Source organism: Hyperolius riggenbachi, chromosome 2 (assembly GCF_040937935.1).
Source record: "Hyperolius riggenbachi isolate aHypRig1 chromosome 2, aHypRig1.pri, whole genome shotgun sequence".
Taxonomy (NCBI): Eukaryota; Metazoa; Chordata; class Amphibia; order Anura; family Hyperoliidae; genus Hyperolius; species Hyperolius riggenbachi.
In genome coordinates, this window is record NC_090647.1 from 133,209,387 (window position 1) to 133,230,408 (window position 21,022).

Here is a 21,022-nt window from a genome sequence, read left to right on the forward strand (position 1 = left end):
GGCTGCACCATCAAAACCAGGCTGATGGCAAAACAGGAAGTGACGCTTTCTTGTGCTCACTTTCTGTTTTGGAAATACGGAAGTGCGCGGAAGCGTATTGTAAAAATACGCTTCAGTGCATGACTGCTGCAACGCCGCCGCATACATTTTTTAAGAACCCTGCATAGACTTGCATAACTTTTGGTCCGCCACACATCGCCACGTGTCAATGCAGAAACATGCGGTAGATTTGTCCTACCACGTGGTAGCTGCATGTAGCACATGGCGGCGCTTTGGAGAAGCAGCGGAGGAGAGCAGGAAAAACTTGAGTCGCACTGGTGGAGCTTTTACATTTGGACGGACAGTTGCCAGGGGTCTGTTGCTTTTATCGGTTGTCGCAGTATTGCACGCTATTACTGCCGTGCACCCAATCGACCATATCAATGCTCGATACATTCGACCGATTTCTGGACAGAATTTCAACCGATTTCAGTCCATGTATCTTCTGAGGACGTTGTCATCGTGTCTTCCTTGCTGACCGTCATCAAAATCACACAATCCATTGTACGAAGGATAAAAATATTGATGAACACGGGATCTGTTAAAAATGTGACCATACAGGTTGCCAATCCAGCATAGTGTGGACTTAGCCTAAGCCAATAAATTGTATTATACTTATCCAATGCTTTCTAATTAAAGTATATGTTGTCCAGAGATATTTTGAGCACGACTCTCTTCCAAGGTAGGGTAAAGCTGCATGACTGGTAGAAACAATCATAGTACAGGTACTCTTTATTGTGCTTGTAGCGTTTGGATAAATCTGTGTCATGTCAGTGCTTTATAAACCATAATGAACATGATTGCTATGGTAAAAGTGGTAATATGAGTCTTTGCTGATTTCAGGCTAGGAATGAGCCGGATGTTTATGAAACGAGTGATTTACCAGAAGATGACCAGGCAGAGTTTGATGCGGTAAGGCATACTATTTCTTTTTAGCTTGGATGAATGCCTTTTTTGTTTTGTGTACAGATTCCAAGACCTTTGGAAAATGCTGCCAAGCAATATCTCCACCTGAAAGCATATTATATTATCATAGTGCCATGTCGCTCTCCTGCAATCACTCAGCTATTTTTCCTGAAAGTTGACCTTTATTATGCTAAACGCAGGTAGAGCCAAGGGGATGCACAGAAAGCTTGCACTGACATCTACAGGATGAAGATGTTATGCTATCTTCATGCCAGCACCAGACTCAAGGGGTTGGTCGGCACATTGCATATAGCGTCAGTTATTCTCACAAGATTCAGCCTCTCTGAAAAGGAAAATTGCTGACTCCAGCATGAGTAAGCCTCTAGCTGTTAATGCCCTTCTGTAATATTCAGGCATGGAAGATGCTATTTTGCATATTAATTGTTTTCTTAAAGGACAACTGACCTGAGAGGGATATGGAGGCTGACATATTTATTTCCTTTTAAACATTGCACATTGCTTGGCTGTCCTGCTGCCTCTAATACTTTTAGCCATAGACCCTGAACAAACATGCAGATCAGAGGTTTGACTGCATTTGCCGCATGCTTGTTTCAGTCGGGATTCAACACTACTGATGCATGAAAGATCAGCAATATGCCAGGCAACAGGATATTGTTTAAAAGGAAATACATATGGCAGCCTCCATATCACTCTCAGGACAGTTGTCCTTTAAAAGCAGTGTACAAAGTTTGTACAGCAGTCAGGCCATGTAAAGCACCATCCAAGTATTGTCAGACACCAGAGTCCTAATACAGACATGTACACTAGGCTCTGCATGTAGTATGCTCTGGAGGAGTGGAATACAGTAGCAATTGACTGGAAACTCATCCAGCCTGACTGCTGTTCCCTGAAGTGGTGTGGTGTGCAGCGGATGATAAACTTAGTCCATTTAACCCCCTTGGCGGTGTGATTCTTTCCGGATTTAGGTCTAAAAGTGGTGCCTATTTTTTTTTAGCATGCTTTTAGAACCTAAAGCCTGGAAAAAACTCACAACGCAAAGAGATCTAAGGCAGCCCAGCACTCACCTCCCTGGAATCCAGCGCTGTAGTTCTCCCTCCATCCTCCAGGTGGTGCTGTAACCCTATAGTGAGATTGCCGGCTGTTGTCCTGACGACAGACGGCGATCTCACCAGGGGGAAGCAGAGCCTTGGTGGAGAGGAAGAAGAATGACGGCTGATGTCGGGATCCCCCGGGGGGTGAGTAAAAATGCCCTCAGTGCTCATTGCTCTGCATAGACCCAAGTTCTGCTCGTGATAACCGCGTCTAGCTTGTTTTCCCCACTCGAGCTGGACTCGTGATAACCGCTAAGGAGGTTAAGGACCAAAGCCCTTTTTTGTCCACTTCCTGATGACTGTGATTGACTCACAGTGATCAGGGGTCAGGAGCCAATGAAAACTGCTCCTGACCGATGCAGGGAACTTGCAGCATGGGTCCACAGAGTTGGTAGGAGTACAGTAGCTGTGGTTGTGAGGATCAATCTTACCTTCTCTGCCTGTACTTTCAAGGCTGCTTTTTTTATCGCCCTTAGACTGCAAGCTATTGTTTAAAAAGCTAATGCACATTGCCTGGCCGTCCTGCTGCTCCTCTGCCTCTAATGCTTTCAGCCATAGACACTGAACAAGCATGCATACCATATGCCTATGCTAAATCTGATAAGATTAGCTGCATGCTTGTTTCAGGTGTGTGATTTAGACCCCACTGAACAGAAAGAACAGCAGGGCTGCCAGGCAACTGGTATTGTTTAAAGGAAATGTCCAAGCAAAATAAAAAAATGACTTTCACTTACCTGGGGCTTCTCCCAGCCCCATGCAGCCATCCTGTGCCCTCGTAGTCACTCACTGCTGCTCCAGTCCCCCGCTGGCAGCTTGGCGACCTCGGAGGTCGGCGGGACGCATTACGTACATTTTTACGCATTCCCGCTAGTGCAGGAACATTAACACATACATTTTTACGCATTACTGGTTCATTGCGTAAAAATTTACGCATTGAACCAGTAACGCGTAAAAATGCACGTGTTAATGTTCCTGCACTAGCAGGAATGCGTAAAAATGTACGCAATGCGTCCCGCCGACCTCCGAGGTCGCCAAGCTGCCAGCGGGGGACTGGAGCAGCAGTGAGTGACTACGAGGGCACAGGATGGCTGCATGGGGCTGGGAGAATCCCCAGGTAAGTGAAACTCATTTTTTTATTTTGCTTGAACCTTCCCTTTAAAGGAAAACAAATATGGCATCTTCCATACACACATGGGTTCCTTTTAATTAGTCAGTAGGATTGTCATTGAGATGCAAAATACATTTGAGATGATTGAGAATTATGCTAATTATGATACAGAATTATACTAATAATTATGCAAATCCATACTCAGGCAGTGCTTCATATAAAGAGATGTATTTATCACTATGTCTCGTCACTCCATCCTGCAGATCACTATGTGATGGTGTAGGCAATGTGGGGTTTTGTCAGATTTCTCCATACCGTAGTCCTTTTCCCTTTCATAAATAAGCCTCAAGTGTCGATAGCCTTTCTGGTATTCAGAAATACCTAAAGGATGGAAGAGGTTATCTTACCTCTTGTTCACTCTACACTGCAGATATAAGAATACAAAGGCTTATAGAAGATCTCTACCAGTTAACATATCAGTTATTACTATATGAATTCAGAGAACAGTTTAGTAGCTCTTAGTTTTAATCCTTGAAAGATCTGCAAGGTCTTGTTTCCATCTGTACACTTCTATCTGTTTCTGTTCACTTTTCAGCAACATGTATCAATCTGTAACATTGATGTGCTGATAAAAAGCGGACAGAAGTGGATAGAAGCGCACATATGGAAATAAGACCTTAGGGATGTTGGTGTGCCACTGTGTCACTGCCACCTTTCACAGCCTTCGGCCCTACACCGTGCATGGCACCACACGTTCTCACATTGGCTCCTGATTTCATAAACTTGTCTCGTCTTACAGAAGATGCTTTCTCACCTTATCTATAAAATACCTTTGCAGCACCCAGCAAGCAAAAAAGTATTAAAATTTAAGTAAGAAAAGTGACATCATACCTAAAGAAAGGCAAACAACGCCCTCAGCTAAGTTCTATATGGTGCTGGGATTAATGGCAAACCTTCATTTAGATGGAAAATATGTGCCTGTAACAGTTATTCCACAGGGTTCCTCATAGTGTTTATTGTAGTGTCCAGGTTTGCTGACAGATGATTCCAGGGGTGAAATAGCGAAAAAAACTCCTCTGTGCTCATTTACACAATGTATTACACAATTTATTACTCATTTTCAGTTTGAGATAATTGGGAACAATATATTCTGTGGACATTTTTGCTGTATGCTTAAAAAGGTTTTATTATAATGGGATGGGAATATCTCTCCTGTGAGGAAGGTAAAGGGAAAAGTTTAATAAATCTGTGTCATGTAGTCTTTACCCTGTTTTTATTACTCCATTATCTGGCTTATTTATATTTTTATTTTTTTGGGTGGCTGAATTGTACACTTGTTTGTCACAAATATGTGTCAATACGTTTCAGACATATCTGAATGCATTTCTAAGTGATTATTCCATTAATGTGAGTGTGTAGCCTAGATTTTCCCAGTTTTGTTTTTATTTTGCGTTAATAAAGCTTTGAAAGAATGGAGAGGGGGGAATTATAGATCAGTGAATTTATGAAATATTTATTATTTATTAAGCTTCAGAAAAAGCAATCTATTTTTGGTGTTAAGTGGTGTATTTTTTTTATCCCACAATTTATTTTGCCCACCCACTATATACATATAGATAATTAATTTTTAAAACACTCACCATGATCACACTGAGAAAATCTTCTAATTAGAAATCTATTTAGTTTCTCAATCTAATAATAGAATGTATTAACTTTAGAGTAAATCTGTAAAACAAGAAATATGGCAGTTGCCTTTGTTGAAAAAAAAAAAAAATCTACATTCTTGCTTTTGGGTGAGTAGAAAGCCAGAAATCATCAAATTGGTCCAGAAACAATTTTTTTCCAGGATGTCGGAGTTGGTGGCCTTCATATTACTTTCATGACAGGTTTACTATTTAGTTAAAGGTGCACATGCAGCAAAATTTAGGCTACTGGGACTTCTCTAGTAGCATGTTTCTAATAGGAAGGGCAACACATATTAGGTAATGTTTTAATTTACAAAGATTGGCTGGATAGGATAATTTATAGCTCACTTACATATCCTTGTGTCTGTAACAGAGATGCAGTAAGCAATGACCTATTTTTATCAGGGCTGTGGAGTCGGTACAAAAGTCTTCCGACGCCGACTCCTCAGTTTATGAAACCACGACTACGGGTACCCAAAATGTCTCAGACTCCTTGACTCCTTAGTCTAATACTTAACAGGGCTGTGGATTTTGTACAAAAATCATCCGACTCCCGACTCCGACTCCTCAGTTTACAAAACCGCGACTCCGACTCCAACTCCGGGTGCCCAAAATTGCCCCGACTCCGACTCCACAGCCCTGATTTTTATGCTCAAAAGCAAGTTATGAGCTGTGGAAGGTGTTAGGCAAATAAGGAGGTAGTTCAACAGCACAGTACTTGCTGCTAACTGAGCCTGGGCTTTGAGATCACAGCACGCACGGGGAGGAGGAAGATATCAACTGTTATCAGCCTAAATGAACAGAGGAGGACATCACTTCCCTCTCTGTTACTGACTCCAGGATCTGTATGTGAGCTATAAATTCTTCTATCCAGCTAATTTTTTTAAACAAAAACCCCACCTAATATATGTTGCTCTTCCTATTAGAAACAAGCAACTAGGTTAGTCTCAGTAGCCTAAATTTGTCTGTAGTGCCCCTTTAAGCTTTTTCTTGAATGTGGTTCATGTTATACTTTAAAGAATACCCGAAGTGACATGTGAAATGATGAGATAGACGTGTATGTACAGTGCCAAACACACAAATGACTATACTGAGTTTCTTTTTTTCTTTCTCTATCTGAAAGAGTTAAATATCAGGTATGTAAGTGGCTGACTCAGTCCTGACTCAGACAGGAAGCGACTACAATGTGACCCTCAATGATAAGAAATTCCAACTATAAAACATTTTCCTAGCAGAAAATGGCTTCTGAGAGCAGGAAAGGGATAAAAAGGGGAATTTCTTATCAGTGATGGTCACACTGTAGTCACTTCCTGTCTGAGTCAGGACTGAGTCAGCCACTTATACATACCTGATATTTAACTCTTTCAGGCAGAGAAAGAAAAAAAGGAACACAGCATAGCTATTTGTGTGTTTGGCACTGTACAGACACATGTCTATCTCATCATGTCACATGTCACTTCGCGTATCCTTTAAAAAACAGAAGAGAATTGTGTTCTTGTGATTGGCTGTCTTGTTCCCCTGGCAGCAGCTACAGATGATCCAGTGTAGACAGCCAATCACAGAACAGTTGTGGGCGTCTGTAGACTTCGCTATTGGAAATCATTAATAATTTGGACAAGTTTGCAGAGACCCCTTGCAAGCATTACAGCCATCTTCAGTTTAAAATTAATTTTACAATTAACTAGATATTTGTGATGTTTTAACACAATTGCTTTAAGTTGTGTACAATTTTCTACATTGGCAGTAAAAATAATTTATTATTTATTTTTTAATCTAAACCATTAACACTTGTAGTGATATCCCAGAGCAAAAACTATGATCGCCAAATTCCAGCGCTGTAGAGCTGCTACTTTTCAATAGGGCTGTGGAAAGTGAATTCTTGATAAACAGTTTCATAATTTACAGAGAATACATTGAAATTAGATAGTGATGTAAAATGAAGTGATAGAAAATTAGGCCCCTGTGATGTAATGCTGATGGGTAACGAGCTGGCTGCTGCCAACTGCTGAGTGCCAGGATTATCTCCTTATTTTTATTGGAATGGGATCTATGGCTATGGTTTATAATGAAACTATAGGTCATTATCAGTCCGTTACTGTAGCTATGTGGCTTTTGTAATTACTTGCTTTGGGATGTCATAAACTGACACTATGATGAATTGACATTTTTGCATTACTGTTAATGAATGTTCTAACACTGTCACCCTCCCCTTTTGACCACCTTGCCTGGACACTAGTTTGCACAAGTAAGACCACCTGCTTCCTTTTGTGCATGCTTGTGGTGTTATCTCAAATAATTGCATGCAGTCAGATTTTCTGTAATCACAGCTGATTTTGATAACTTTTTATAATCTACAAATCTCTCCCAGTGTGATCTCTGAAATGTGTGAATCTTTGCAATCTTAAAGTGGCCATACACTTATCGATTTTTCTTTCCCCATACCCCCCCCCCCCCCCCCCCCCCGTTGGTATCTTGTCGAATCTTTGAATTTTTTGGGTGAAATTGATCATATGGGACACATGAGTGATTGGCGGTGGGTCGGAAGTGGAGTCAGATTGACGGCTCGTAACGCTGCACTGCATCAAACAGTGCAATGCTGTGGTTAAATAGACCCCTCTCTGGTCAGGTTATGATTTGAGAGGGCTCAATCTTTCGGCCACATCGACCAGTGTATGGCCTGCTGAAGTCCGGCCAGTCGCCCTGATTTGGATGTGTTTGTCTTTTCAATGGAGGGTGTTTGATTTGAGGGGATGATCGGTATCCGTGCTGTTTACTGTCGGAATAATCACTCTGGATGATGGAAGTCAGATTCTTTGATTTGTTTGTGGTGTTCTCCGTTATTGTTGGTAAACAAAAGAACCCTTTCTTATTGTAATGTTCATTTGAAACTTGACCTTTTGAAGAACCATCTTAGGTAGACCATCAGGAAGATTATCCCATTGGAGGTTGTTTTCTCCACAAGTACAAGAGTGCCAGTTTGACTACCTTTTTATGGTCCTGTTTCTGTAAACTTTACTCCGGGGTTTTCCCACCTTAGCAATACAATCCCTTTTTTTTTCTCAATCACTAACAAGCAAACATAAGTTTTTATTGATCCATAGTTATATTTTGCAGGGGCAGAAACTAATATCTCAGTAATGGATCACCCTAAAGGTGGCCACACACCATACAATTTTTTAAACATCTGTTCAATTTAAGAATTGCAATCAATTTTTCTGACTGATTGTATCTTTTCAAAAATATGACCGATGTACCACACACACCTATGTTCAATTTTTTCCCCAATTATGATAAAATGATTGGAAACTCTGAGAAAATTGCAAGGGTGTGTATATTAATAAATTGACAATCTAACACACACCATACAATCTATAGAAAGATTGAAGAAAAATATTTGGCATTCCGGATCGATAAAAATCGAAGAAAACGGGAAATCCGATCGGATTTTACAGTCGAATGAAAAAAAGCTTTCGATTTTTTCGGGAGATCCGATTGTTTTTATAGAATTACCGTAAAATCGGATCATTTTATTGTATCATGTGTGGCCACCTTTATATAGAAAGTAAGATTCCTACACATCCAATGAAAAAAAAATGTATTGCAAAAGATTTTTGTGTGTGTAATAGAACAATTAGCTTTTTAAGCCAAATCTATTCACATGCTAATTGAGATTAAATTAAATGGTATCCCAATATCACAACATCTGTAAATCCTCTAATGGATATTTATATTTCAAACCTTTTGATAAATCAAAACACAAGGTACAACATGACAATTCAAACCATTAATAGTTACAAGGAAGTGACCTTTGTAAGGTGCATGCTTGTCGTAGCATCTACATATTAAAAACCAATGGAGTATATCTATTAATGTCACAACTGCAATCAAAACAAGATAAGTAAAAGAGGGTTGAGAAAAAGTTACAGTGTGGCTCAACATAGTTAGAACAATAACATGTCAGTGTATGAATTATACAATAATAAACATCTCTATAACATTGCTGTGACTATTCTCTAGTAGATATTTAAATCAGAATCAGTTTATTTCGCCAAGCATGACTGGGTCATGCCCGGAATTGGTTTTAGCATCACAGGGCAGCTCACAAAATAAATAAATAAAAAGTTACAGCAAGACAAACGTAACACAGTGTGCAGGCAATAAGTTACGTCAGAGACGTGACAGAGTAAGAAAAACCTTGTGACAGTAGCATATCAAGAAGCAAAACAAGATAACACCGTCTGAACGCAGTAATAAAAACACTCGTGTACCATGGGTAGTGGGCAGCTAAGTAGGTGCTTCCTATAAGTGTGAGGGGAGCGCCATGGCACTTATAGGGAGTTCAAGAGTCTGGGGAAGAAGGTGTCTCTGTGCCTTGACGTCTTGGTAGGGATGGCACGGAGCCTCCGTCCCGATGGGAGCTGTTGGAGGAAGCGATGACCCGGGTGAGATGGGTCATTCGCAATCTTTGTTGCCCTAGAGCCCATCCTAGAGTTGTGGATGAGCTCCAGAGGGGGGAGGGGTTTCCCAAATATTCTATAATAAGGTATGCACATTGAACAAGTCCATAAAATTCATTTAAAGCAACAATACCAAAGGCTGGGAATTACTAAAATTCTTAAAGAGACTCTGTAACAAAATGTTAAGCCTTTTTTCTTCTATCCTATAAGTTTCTATACCTGTTCTAATGTGCTCTGGCATACTGCAGCCTTTTCTAGTTGCACTGTCTCTGTAATAAATCTCATCTTCTTTCCTCTGTCGGCTCAGGCTGGAATGTGTGGAATGTGCAGCACTGCTTGTGATCGGCAGAAGCTTTACACACCCTCTCCAAGCTCTCCTCTCAGCCTATCTTACTCTGGTTAGCAGCAATGTCTTTTGTTTGTAAACACTGCCTAAAACTGAAAATTACAAGCCAGGATTGCAGCAGGGAGTGGCAGAAACAGCACAGAGGGGCCATGGAGAACATAATGAATAGAAAGCTATGCTTTTTATTGTGAGGCCTCGGCACTGTCAATGGATGGGATCAGCGGGCAGCGGCGCAGATGGGGTGCGATCGGATGTGCTGCGTTCGGATCACACAGCCATCTGCGTTGGCTAGATGTGAACGAGCCCTAAGAAGTTTAGAGTACAGATTCTCTTTAAAGAAAACCTGAACTGAAAATTAAGACAAAATAAGTATACACAAGTCATACTTGCCTCCCATGTAGTCTACTCCTCAGTCTCTTTCTCCTGTCCCGTGTCCTGTTTGTTCACTGTGATCAAGGGAATTTTCCGTCCTCTATTTTGAAAATGGCCATTACCCATAACAGCTTTCTGGTCAGCACACAGTTTAACTGTAACATCGCCCACTTGAGCCATAGAGAAATATGGACATTACCAGGTACATCAGTTGTCCTCTCAGCTATAACTGATATTTTACTTGACAGCAACTGATATATTTCAGATCTGACAAAATATTGTCAGAACTGGAAGGGATTATTGTCAGAAGAAAATGGTGAGCTTCTGAGAGGAACTGATGGCAAGGTAACTATGTAATGTTCATTTGACGTTACCTCGTGTTTATTTTAAATATTTTTACTCAGTACAGGTTCCCTTTAAGGCAAAAAAATCTGCGTATACACACATGAGGATTACACATGGTGCCACTTCCCCAAAAAGACTGGAAATGAAGAAAAAAATACCATGCCATTTATCACAGTACCATGGAGCGCAGAAGGAAGAGACCAATCTTATGCCAGCCTGGAGAAGTAGCTTCTGCCTCCTACGTCTGCACTCCATAGCCCTGTGGTAGTTGTCAGCAGTATATATTATATTTCCCACTCCCACGTGGCAGTTGGCAGCAGTATATCTTATACTTCCCACTCCCATTCTCCTTTCTATATGCTGCATTGTGGAGTAAGTATGCGTCACACATGGATTACTGGTATTTTAGTTTTGTTGCTTTGATCTAGTCTGCAACTATGCTTCACATTTAGCACCGCTGCTCTTTCATTTAGTATTATTAACACATTATTTTAGCATGTATTATTTTCCGTGGTTGCGGTACAGTTGTAATTCAGTTCTGTATCATGCCTGAAGAAGAAACTTAGGGACGGTTTCCACTACAAAGTGATGCGAATGCGGCTACCTAGGCATCGCATCACTTCCGCCGTCGGCCGCATCACTTCCGCATCTCCCGATTCGGAAGTGTATTGGAGGAGGTGGGACGCGGCTGCGGTCGGATGCAGCCGTGCGAGAATCTGCATCGCTCCACACAACATGCAAGCAGTGGAAACTCTTCCATTGCTGTGCCTGTGTTTCAGGACACCTGCAGTGTGATGCGGCTATGTAGCCGCATAGCACCGCTCCTAGTGTAAACAAGCCCTTAGTGTTTCTAAAGCTTGCAATAAACCATGTGCAGTTAGCCATTAACGGTATTACCGGAATCCTCTCTTGTTGGTTTTATGTCCGCACATTATTTTCCACATCATTTGGATTATCTTACATGATGATCAGCAGTTCTGCTGGCTGCATCTGCATTTGATAGGAGCCCTGCCATTATCGGTACAGTGTGTATAAGTTAAACATACTTGTACTTTTGTATTCCTTATATTGGCACGTGTGCAGCTGGAGCGGAGTCTGTTAGCTATGTCATTTATAATAAGTTTTGTATTTAAAAAAAATTGTTTATATCCATATTCCAGGGCTTTTTTTTTTTTTTTTTTACAATTCCGGTTATATCGACAGACTACCCAGAAATGTTATCATCTTTGCTGCACATTAGCCTGCATATAGACTACAACTTCTGTATACATATCTGGAAATGCAGCTACAGTTGTTTTGATTTTATTCAACCATGTTTTACCCCATTAGCAGCTACAAACTAAAATTTTCATTTGAAGACTGCTGTGCGCTCTACACCTCTGCCGGCAAATCTCACACACGAGCAGTCGGCAGGGAGCAGTTATAGTTACCTGTTCCGGACAGCTTCTTTTCTTCCTCCACCGTCAGCTCTGAACTTCCAACAGGTTTTCTGGGTCCCGATCACATCCAATCACATGACATGTAATCGGGATCCAAGAGACCAGTACAGCGCCAACCAGTGGTGGAGAGGAGGTGATGACTCTTCCATCACCCCTTTTCCACTGTAATGCCGACATGGTCTACTGGATCCTGATCACATGTCATTTCCTGAATGGAACCGAGAAGACATGTCGGGATTACATCGCCCCCATTGTGGAGGAGAGAAGAAGCTGATCCAGCCGTCTGAACAGGTAACTATAAAAGCTCTCTGCCGCCCGCTCTGTGTACCATGCGATACTGCCAGGCTGGGGAAGGCACACTTGCCCAGCGGCAGGAATCATTTGGGCCAAGTTTTACTTTATTTGGCTACTAAAGGGTTGAAGCTAGTCATGCACAGGGCTGTGGAGTCGGAGTCGTGGAGTCGGGCAATTTTGGGTGCCTGGAGTCGGAGTCGGGAAAAAATGCACCGACTCCGACTCCTAATGAATTTGTAACTGTAATTAAAATAGAAAATATGATAAAATGTTCTATTTCTCAGATAATAGTCATTAAAAATAATGTGTATATATACAGTAATAGCTGTGTTTAGTCCACAAAAATGAAATAAACCAATCAAAATTAGTTACTTGTGCTGCTTCAATAAAGCAGTCCCCGTATTTTTAAGGTCAGATATACATATCTGATTGTGACTGTATATATGATGTGTACACAGGAATCTCTTATATATACTAAATAACATCTATGCTGTAAGAATAAAGCCTGATGTGTAGCCGTGTCACTAATAGAGATGGTCAACGAGATGGAAATAATTCTGCATTGATGCTGATTTATGCAAATGTATGCACTCCCTTTGCTGATGAAATCAAATAATGTGATATGTTATTAAAATTTGGTTTGGTGACTACAAATTAAAGGGTAACTGAGACGGATGAAAAGTAAAGTTTTATACATACCTGGGGCTTCCTCCAGCCCCCTTCAGGCTAATCAGTCCCTCGCTGTCCTCCACCACCCGGATCTTCTGCTATGAGTCCTGGTAATTCAGCCAGTCAGCGCTGTCCGGCCGCATGCCGCTCCCACAGCCAGGAACATTCTGCACCTGCGCAATAGTGCTGCACAGGTGTAGTATGCTCCTGGCGGCGGAGTGTGTGCATGCGCACTACGCCTGACTGGCTCAAGTACCTGGACTCATAGCAGAAGATCCAGGTGGTGGAGGACAATGAGGGACTGATTATCCTGAAGGCGGCTGGAGGAAGCCCCAGGTATGTATAAAACTTTAATTTCATCTGTCTCAGGTTTACTTTGTTACACAGTAGTACTATACTCTACATATGCACTCCCAACAGAGCTGCAGGGAATCCACTGAGAATGCTGTGCACATTGAACACAGAGGTGTTGTCTGTTTACAATCCCCTCATTCCCCTGCAGAGTACCTGCACATCATTCTTACATGTACCCACACTTACATTGCCTAGGTCCTGATAGATGTTCTTTGTTCCGGTTTGTACCTTTTACAAGTACTCTTACCAAGGACTAGTTTTAGTCTAAAGAGAATAAATATAGTAGTCTACATATCCTTCTCACTTCAGTTGTCTTGTAAAATTCCTAAGCGTTGGCAGTTAAGAGACGAATTTCATGTTACATACTTTTAATCAACAAAATTGTAATATGCAAATTAGAGGAGTCGGAGTCGTGGAGTCGGAGTCGGTGGAATCCTAAACTGAGGAGTCGGAGTCGGTGGATTTTTGGACCGACTCCACAGCCCTGGTTATGCAAACATTCAAGTTAGGTTTTCCTGGGGATTTATAGCCACTAAATGTATGTTATGTTTTCAGTTCCCCCATGAAGATCCATTAACTGAAAGGATATTGCTTCATGATGCTTTTATATGGCACGGTCACACATACAAAATTTGAACGATCTTGAATCATTTTAGTCTGTGTTTAAAAATAATATAAAGATCTAAAAGTTTAAATGTCAGAGCAGGACGCATCAGTAATTGCATTCACTTCCTATAACCTCCCCCTCAGCAGTCAGATTCAGAGAGGATTGGCCACTACCAAATGGCAGTCGCTATTACGGCTTTACTCAGTTATCCTTCCTTCATACTGGGAAGTGACCTGAGGCGACAGCAGAGGACTGAGTAATCAGTGAGGTGATGATCATTTATGTCCAACCAGCAAACTAAGAGCTGGTCAGTGACTCAGTGTATTGCTATACTGCATGGAGAAAAGTGACGTCACTCAGGTGACTCACAGGGATGCCGGATCCATATTACAGATATTTTGTTAGAACCATTTACATGCAGGTGTTTCAGCTATTCGGTATTTAAGACCATCCCATACTATGAATTCAGGTAGTTCTAAGGAACTTTTAAGCTGGCATAACCTTTAGGGCCCATTCACACTGGTGAGCTTTCCTAGCAATTTCTGCAGCGCATTTTATTGCTTGCGATTTAAAAAGCGCTAATGTAATATAAAGTGTGCGGCAGCGATCTCACTGCAGCGATTGCAGAAATGCTGTATATGCAGTGCTTTTCCTCGATTTTGAAGCAATTACGTTTCAATGTTAGAATTTGCAAATCGTGTATAGAAAAACTCACATTTGCGATTCCGAGTGTGAATGGTCCCTTATGGGCCTCTTCTCTTGTTAGTTACGTACCGTAATTGAATTGCTATGCTTGCTGGTCTCTCACAAGGGCCTGCTGGTACACAGATTAGGCTGACAGTCTTCTGGAATGGACAGTGTTTGTCTCCCCTGTGACTGCTTCCACCACCTTCACAAACCGCCCCACAATGCTTCAGCTAAAGATAAAGCCACTTATTTAATATGAATGTTAGAATAATAACATTGATATTCCAGTCACTGAAAGATGCAGTGTATTTTGGATGATATCAGCATGAAGAGAAACTAAGCTTAAAACATGAAATCTCATTTCAGGATAGTTGCACGTACATTTCCTATCATCCTGATCCCTTCTTAGGAATAATCCTTTGAAACATTGGAGGAACAAATTGGTTTCTGAGTCAGAGGCGTTAGATTAGAGCTCAGTGCAGCAAAGAATAAAGTCATCTACATCTGTGCCTGAGCACAGGAGCTGCAGAGCGCCAGAGTCCCAGCTGCCCAGCCCTGCCTGTGCATAGGAGCTGTAGAGCGCCAGAGTCCCAGCTGCCCAGCCCTGCGGCAAGCATGTCACAGGGAGGCTTTGGTATGGATTATATGTTGTACAGCGTGAACTCTGAAGCAAAATTAGACGTTTTTATTATATCAGTTTAGGCAGCATGCAGGAAATCAAAGGCTAGGTTCACAGTGATATGTTTTATAATGCACACGTTATGAGTGTGAACTGAAGTGGAGGCTGGACATAGACTTTAATGCAAAATCTGCTTGCAGCGAGTTAGAATAACGCAATCAATTACAATGCAGCACAGTGAATAGCCCCGTAGAACTGTATGGGCAATGGGATTGTCTCACAGTGACCACTTGGTCAAGAGCTAATGAAATAGGCTTCTGACTGGCTCCCTCTGCTGTGATAGTGATGTCTGGGTGAGTGAGCTGCAGCAGTGGGAGAGCAGCACGATTGGTGGTAGCAGCGGATCTCAGCGGCTTGCTTATTGAAATATACGCCCTGGCAGGGATAACCGGTCCCAAACAAGGCGTAAAATTCAATTAGCGTTGGCCGGAAGCGCTTAAGCTGAAGTTATGAACCTATGAACCTGCAATCCTTTAAAGGACTTACGATGTGAGAATTGTAAAAAAAAAAGTTAAATACCTGGCTGCAAGTTTTATCCACAGAGGACCCCATCCGCACCCTCTGTTTCATTCCGCCGTGGTCTCTTACTTATTTTCCCCCTGGAGGTCGGGTCCCGACCCAATTCCTCGGGTCGTCTGCATTAGCCCCATCAAATATGGCTGCCAGGTCCTGCCGAGCCTGCGCAGTTCTCATAGCCGCGAGTTTGGCTGTCCTCCTCCAGGCCCGTCATGGCTCCCGGCAGTCTCGTGGAGGTAAAGCGCGTGAGACTGCCGGGAGCCATGACTGGGCTGGAGGAGGACTGTGCAGCCACACTCGCGGCTATGAAAACTGCGCAGGCGTGGCAGGACCTGGCAGCCATAATAGATGGGGCTAATGCAGACGGCCCAAGGGATCGGGTCGGGTTAAAAAAAAACAATTATTTAAAAAGTTGCAGATTAAGACTTATGTTACTGCTGTACCATAGGCAAAGCAATACTTTTATGAATAAGCAGTAGAGTATTGTGCGTTGTTTGCTGTCAGTAAGAGCAGGACATTTGAGTCGGGGTTATTTTCAGGTCTTTGATTCAAAAAATTTTGTAAGTTAGTATTGTAAGTTATTAATTACTAAAATTACATAATTACTTTTTTTTTTTTTTATTATTCTTTAGCTACTAAAGGGCCCACCAATGTGTTGTGTATGATGTATTCTCAAGTATAAACAGATCTGAAAATGAACTAAGCCCTCTATTTTTACCTGAGAAAATAATAAAAAGTGGTCAACCTTGGGGTCAAGGGAACCATTGTTATTTACTGGATTTATATAGTGCCCACATACTACCCAGCGCTGGACAATAAAGACGGTTACAGACAATGATAGGGGTGACAGACCACACAATACAGATAGTAAGCAGTAAGACGCACAATGCCAGACCATTCACTGAAATAGTAGTCAAAGTAATTCAAGTTCATGTTATTCTTTGGGCAGGGTGCACAGTCAGGGAGGATACACACCTGGAGGGCCCTGCCAAAGCCAATCTAAAGGTGGGGGTGGCACAATAGGAGTAGGGCAGTATTGAGACTCAGCAGAGAGTGGTCATCGGTGAGGCAGGGTAGGCCTTCTTGAAGAGGTGAGTTTTGAGGGCTTGTTTGAAAGTGCTAATGGGCGGCGGGAGAGAGTTCAATAGGGTGGAGGAAGCTCAAGTGTAGTCCTGTAGCCATGCAGCTCTTGTTGCCTAAATCAGTAATTTAGGATTGTTTCAGGTGGCAGATTAAACAAGTACAGTACAGTCATATTGCTTAGCTCCAGATCGAGCAGCATGTTTGATTTATGGAGAGGGGATGAGGAGGGTGAGTTAGTGGCCAATGGACAGTGATTTTTCCCGTTAGGATGTCAGGGGAACACATGCACAAACTTTTGAGTTCCATTGTCTAACGCAATCAATCTTGATTTTGTAATTAGAAAATGTAAGTGTATACATGGCTTAAAGCTCCCCCTTAGTGCTTATGTCAACTCGCAGTTTCCCTCATAGGTTCCCAGCCCGGGTTGTGGCTCTCCTGTCACTAGTGTCCTTGTAATACTATCCTCCGGGGGCATAGCAGAGGATCCTCTGCAGGACCCTCCAGTCTGTCAAGTTATTCCCCTATTAATTGCAGAGTGATACGCGATATAGTGTGCTGGAAAGGGAGTGCTTTAGCTCCAGTGTTCAAGTGGCCAAGTCTCTCTTCTGCCAATGCTGTTCTCTGCATTCTGCTGCTGTCCTATCTGGGTTCTTGCTGGAGGACTTTACCAGCAGAAAGAGAACCTAGAAAACTTGGCAGCAGAGATTGACAGCCATGACCAAACATAGACATGGTGATTGGAACACAAGCAAGCGAGGTCACTGACTGTGCAGGGGAGGGGGGCTTCAGATGTGTGGGAAAGACTCTATTCAGTGAAGTGAACACTGGCAGCAGTCAGACTGGTCATCATGATACGCTTTGCATTGACAATAATCTAAACTGAGGTTTGATACAAAACGACTTTTGCCACACATCTGTTTATACTAGAGTGTATATGGTATTTGTGTATGTTGAGTGGAGGGGAATAAGAAAAGCTTATTTCCTGCTTCTCCATTCCATTAACCATATTTGTTGCAGGATAACATGCTGTACTAACAAACTGCTTTCCACTAAAGCCATTGTGACTAATTACATCTATCCACCAAACTGCCAACTAACATTTTAAGTGTGCATCTACCCACTAGGTACAGAAAAGCATCAATATGATTTTGCTGAACTGGTGCCCCTCTTGAGTAGTCCTTGTGGACTGGGTATGGGCGATGCTTGGTTAACCACCATTTTTCCTACACCTGCCAATTTTATAAAAGGGTTCAGTTTACAGCTTGGCATTAATAGTGTTGCCCCTTTATAGGCTTGGATTTGCTATTAGTAGTACCGGTAATAGTAGGGTCTTTCTGCCACATATGGTGTCAATCCACGTAATTGCTGGCATTCTTTTATTTGCAGCATTTTGGTTCTCATGAAAATTGAAAAATTAATAGATAAAGCTTTATGGAAGCCATCAATGTCTATCAGTTTGCACAGGAATGGTCTAGATGGACACTAGTTGTAATTCAATTTCACTAGGAAATGACCTACATAGCTGAACTCTTTTCCAGTTTGGATCCTAACTACAGGTACTGTGAGCTAATTGTGAAGTTGGTGCATGTGTACTTGTCTAATACCGGTTCTTTTCTTTCTTTTTATTTGTAACTGTATTTGTTTTATCTTTCACTCACCTCTTGGGGAAATCTGCAAGGAGCTGGTAAGAAGCCTGCTATCTGACTCCATCTGTTTTATTGTTATCTGGCTCTTCAGCTATGTTGCTGCTTGCTTCCATGTTGTACTAATATACCATAGCTTAGGGGCTTGTTCACACCAGATGCATGCCTGAACTGGCTGTAACAAGCATGTGCGTTCCATTAAGCTGCATCCAATGGAACCCACACAGGTCAGCACACCACACATGCATCCTGCAGGGCTTTTTCTCCAACGCACATCTATGAGCAAGTTGTTGAACTAACTCAAAACAAGAGATGGTCAGTGAGAAGCAAAGAATTCTGCAAATTTATGTAGATTGAAAATGGACAATCAAATCCCACCTTGGTTTTATTTGATTGGTCCATTTTAACGCTTCATAAATTTGCATAACATTTGCATAATTCTGCATCAACTTGGATTTTTCTTTCTTACTGACCATACAGCTATTCAAATCAGTGGTCTTCTTACCATGACCCATGTCCCTGGTGAATACTACCAATACATTAATACCAAATCAGCTGGTGTAAGCATGCTCCAAATGGAACAGATTCCACATGGATTTAAGAAAATGGTCTGTGTCTTATGTCCTGTCTCATCTTCCATTTTCTGTGATTATTTTTCAGTTTTTGCATTATGTTTTATTTACATGTTATGCTGTCTTCCATCTGCTCTTTATCTTATGTCTGAATTTTAGTTTAGCATTCGTTATTTCTCTTTATTGTTATAATGTCTGCTTTTTCTCTGTAACTGTTTAGTTATCATCCTCATTAATACCCCAGGTATTCTTTAATGCACTCTTTTGCCTTGATAAAAGAAAGATTTGTCAGACACCTATTACAAACACTTGATATGATGAAATAAAACAGAATAGCTCTGTTCACCTAAAGGTCCATACGCACGCCCAACAAAAGTCGCCGAAAACAGACAACCTATGTTGGGGAATCGACTTTACAGGCAGTGTCGTTAGAAAGGCTTGACATTTCCGCACACAGATATTGCAAACGACTAACTCATTTAAATACTGCTCACGGAAGCAGAAATGACATTATGCACGACAAGCGCACATTCAATACAACAGTGTCATTTAAACAACATTTTAGACACGTGGCCAACTGTGTGATATCTGCCCAACAGTCATCTGAGTTGATCTGCCGAATGGATCAGGAAAAACGCCTGATGTAGGTTGCTGGTTGCTTGGCCACATTTTTGCACACAATCATCCAACAAAGTAAAATTTGTTGTTTAGCGTGTGTACAAGGCTTAAGGGTTGCTGCAGCACCACTTACCAGAGTGCCCAGCAATGAACCAATGGACTTGCAGAATGGACCTGTGCTTTCCTATGAGCCCGTTCACACGTCCATCTTCACCTTTGTGGGTTTGTCTGTTGCATTTCCGCAATGCACATACCTGACCAGTACAACTCTTTCAGCCAGCAGATATTTCCATCTGTCCAATAGGAAGGACACATCTTCCCCTGCATGCAGAGGGCACTGCAATATATTCCCAGTGCTCTATCTGTGCTGTATGTATATGCTGACACTCCAGTAAGTGTGAAGCTGGCATGCCTTTTTGGTTACTTTTGGATAAACTTATACCTTGCCCCCTAAGTTTTGCTAGAAGTCATGTTTTATTTTTTATACTATATTGAAAGAGTCGAAGCTGAGGAATTCAGCTATGTTCTGCTTGCGTAAATACTTCCAGACTTTAGAAGCGTCTAAGCTATCACCTAGAAGTTCTGAATGCGCTGGTGGCCTCTGAGCTTACATCATTTTGCCCGTTCTGTTTATGCAACACTTCAGCATGCATTTTGATAGACACAGGTGTTTTTTTAAACTTTTTATCACCTCGCCAGGAGCCATGCCAAAGGTTGCATGGTGCGTATTGGGCATAAGTGTCCCACATATGGCAGCCTAGGTAAAGGGAGAAGCTAACCACAATAATGCACTCAGGATCTTATTGCTCCATGGTTTTTGTTTTCTTTATTTTATGCAAGTGCGTTCTATGCTTTTAGATTTAACATCTTTTTGTTAACAAATTCTCAATTGTCCTTTAACATTTCCACCCCTAATGAACTGAACTGATATTCTTAGTGTATGCATGGCTTGGCTGAGTCAGACGGGCTTGCTGAGCAGTTTAGAGTCACATCTGCTGCCAGCCAGAGCAATTTAAAGAGTAACTCCGACCAAGAATTGAACTTTATCCCAATCAGTAGCTGATACCCCCTTTTACATGAGAAATCTATTCCTTTTCACAAACAGACCATTAGGGGGCACTGTATGACTGATATTGTGGTGAAACCCCTCCCACAAGAAGCTCTGAGTACCGAGGTACTTCTGGCAGTTTCCTGTCTGTGAACCCTGTTACATTGTGGGAAATAGCTGTTTACAGCTGTCTCCAACTGCCAAAACAGCAAGCAGCAGCTACATCAAAAATGTCACCATGTGATACATGTCAGAATGTAAATCGGGGATTTAAAATATTTTCCAATGGGCAAACACTGACTACATCATTTATACATAATTATTGTAAAAATGAAGCACTTTCTTTATTACGTTATTTTTACTGGAGTTCCTCTTTAAATGCAGCTGAATTGCAGCAGTTGTAGCACATGGATGTCAAGCGCTGACATGTTACCCGGCGGCAG

The 21,022-nt window shown here is 41.8% G+C and overlaps 1 protein-coding gene across 1 annotated transcript in view; it reads left to right on the forward strand.

Annotated features, from left to right (window-relative positions):
- DCTN2 (dynactin subunit 2) overlaps positions 1-21,022 on the forward strand; it is a 53,019-nt gene that overhangs the window by 6,366 nt on the left and 25,631 nt on the right. Inside the window, exon 2 of the mRNA XM_068267437.1 lies at positions 883-951. Within this exon, the coding sequence (XP_068123538.1) occupies positions 883-951 (69 nt within the window). The remainder of the gene's footprint in view (positions 1-882; positions 952-21,022) is intronic.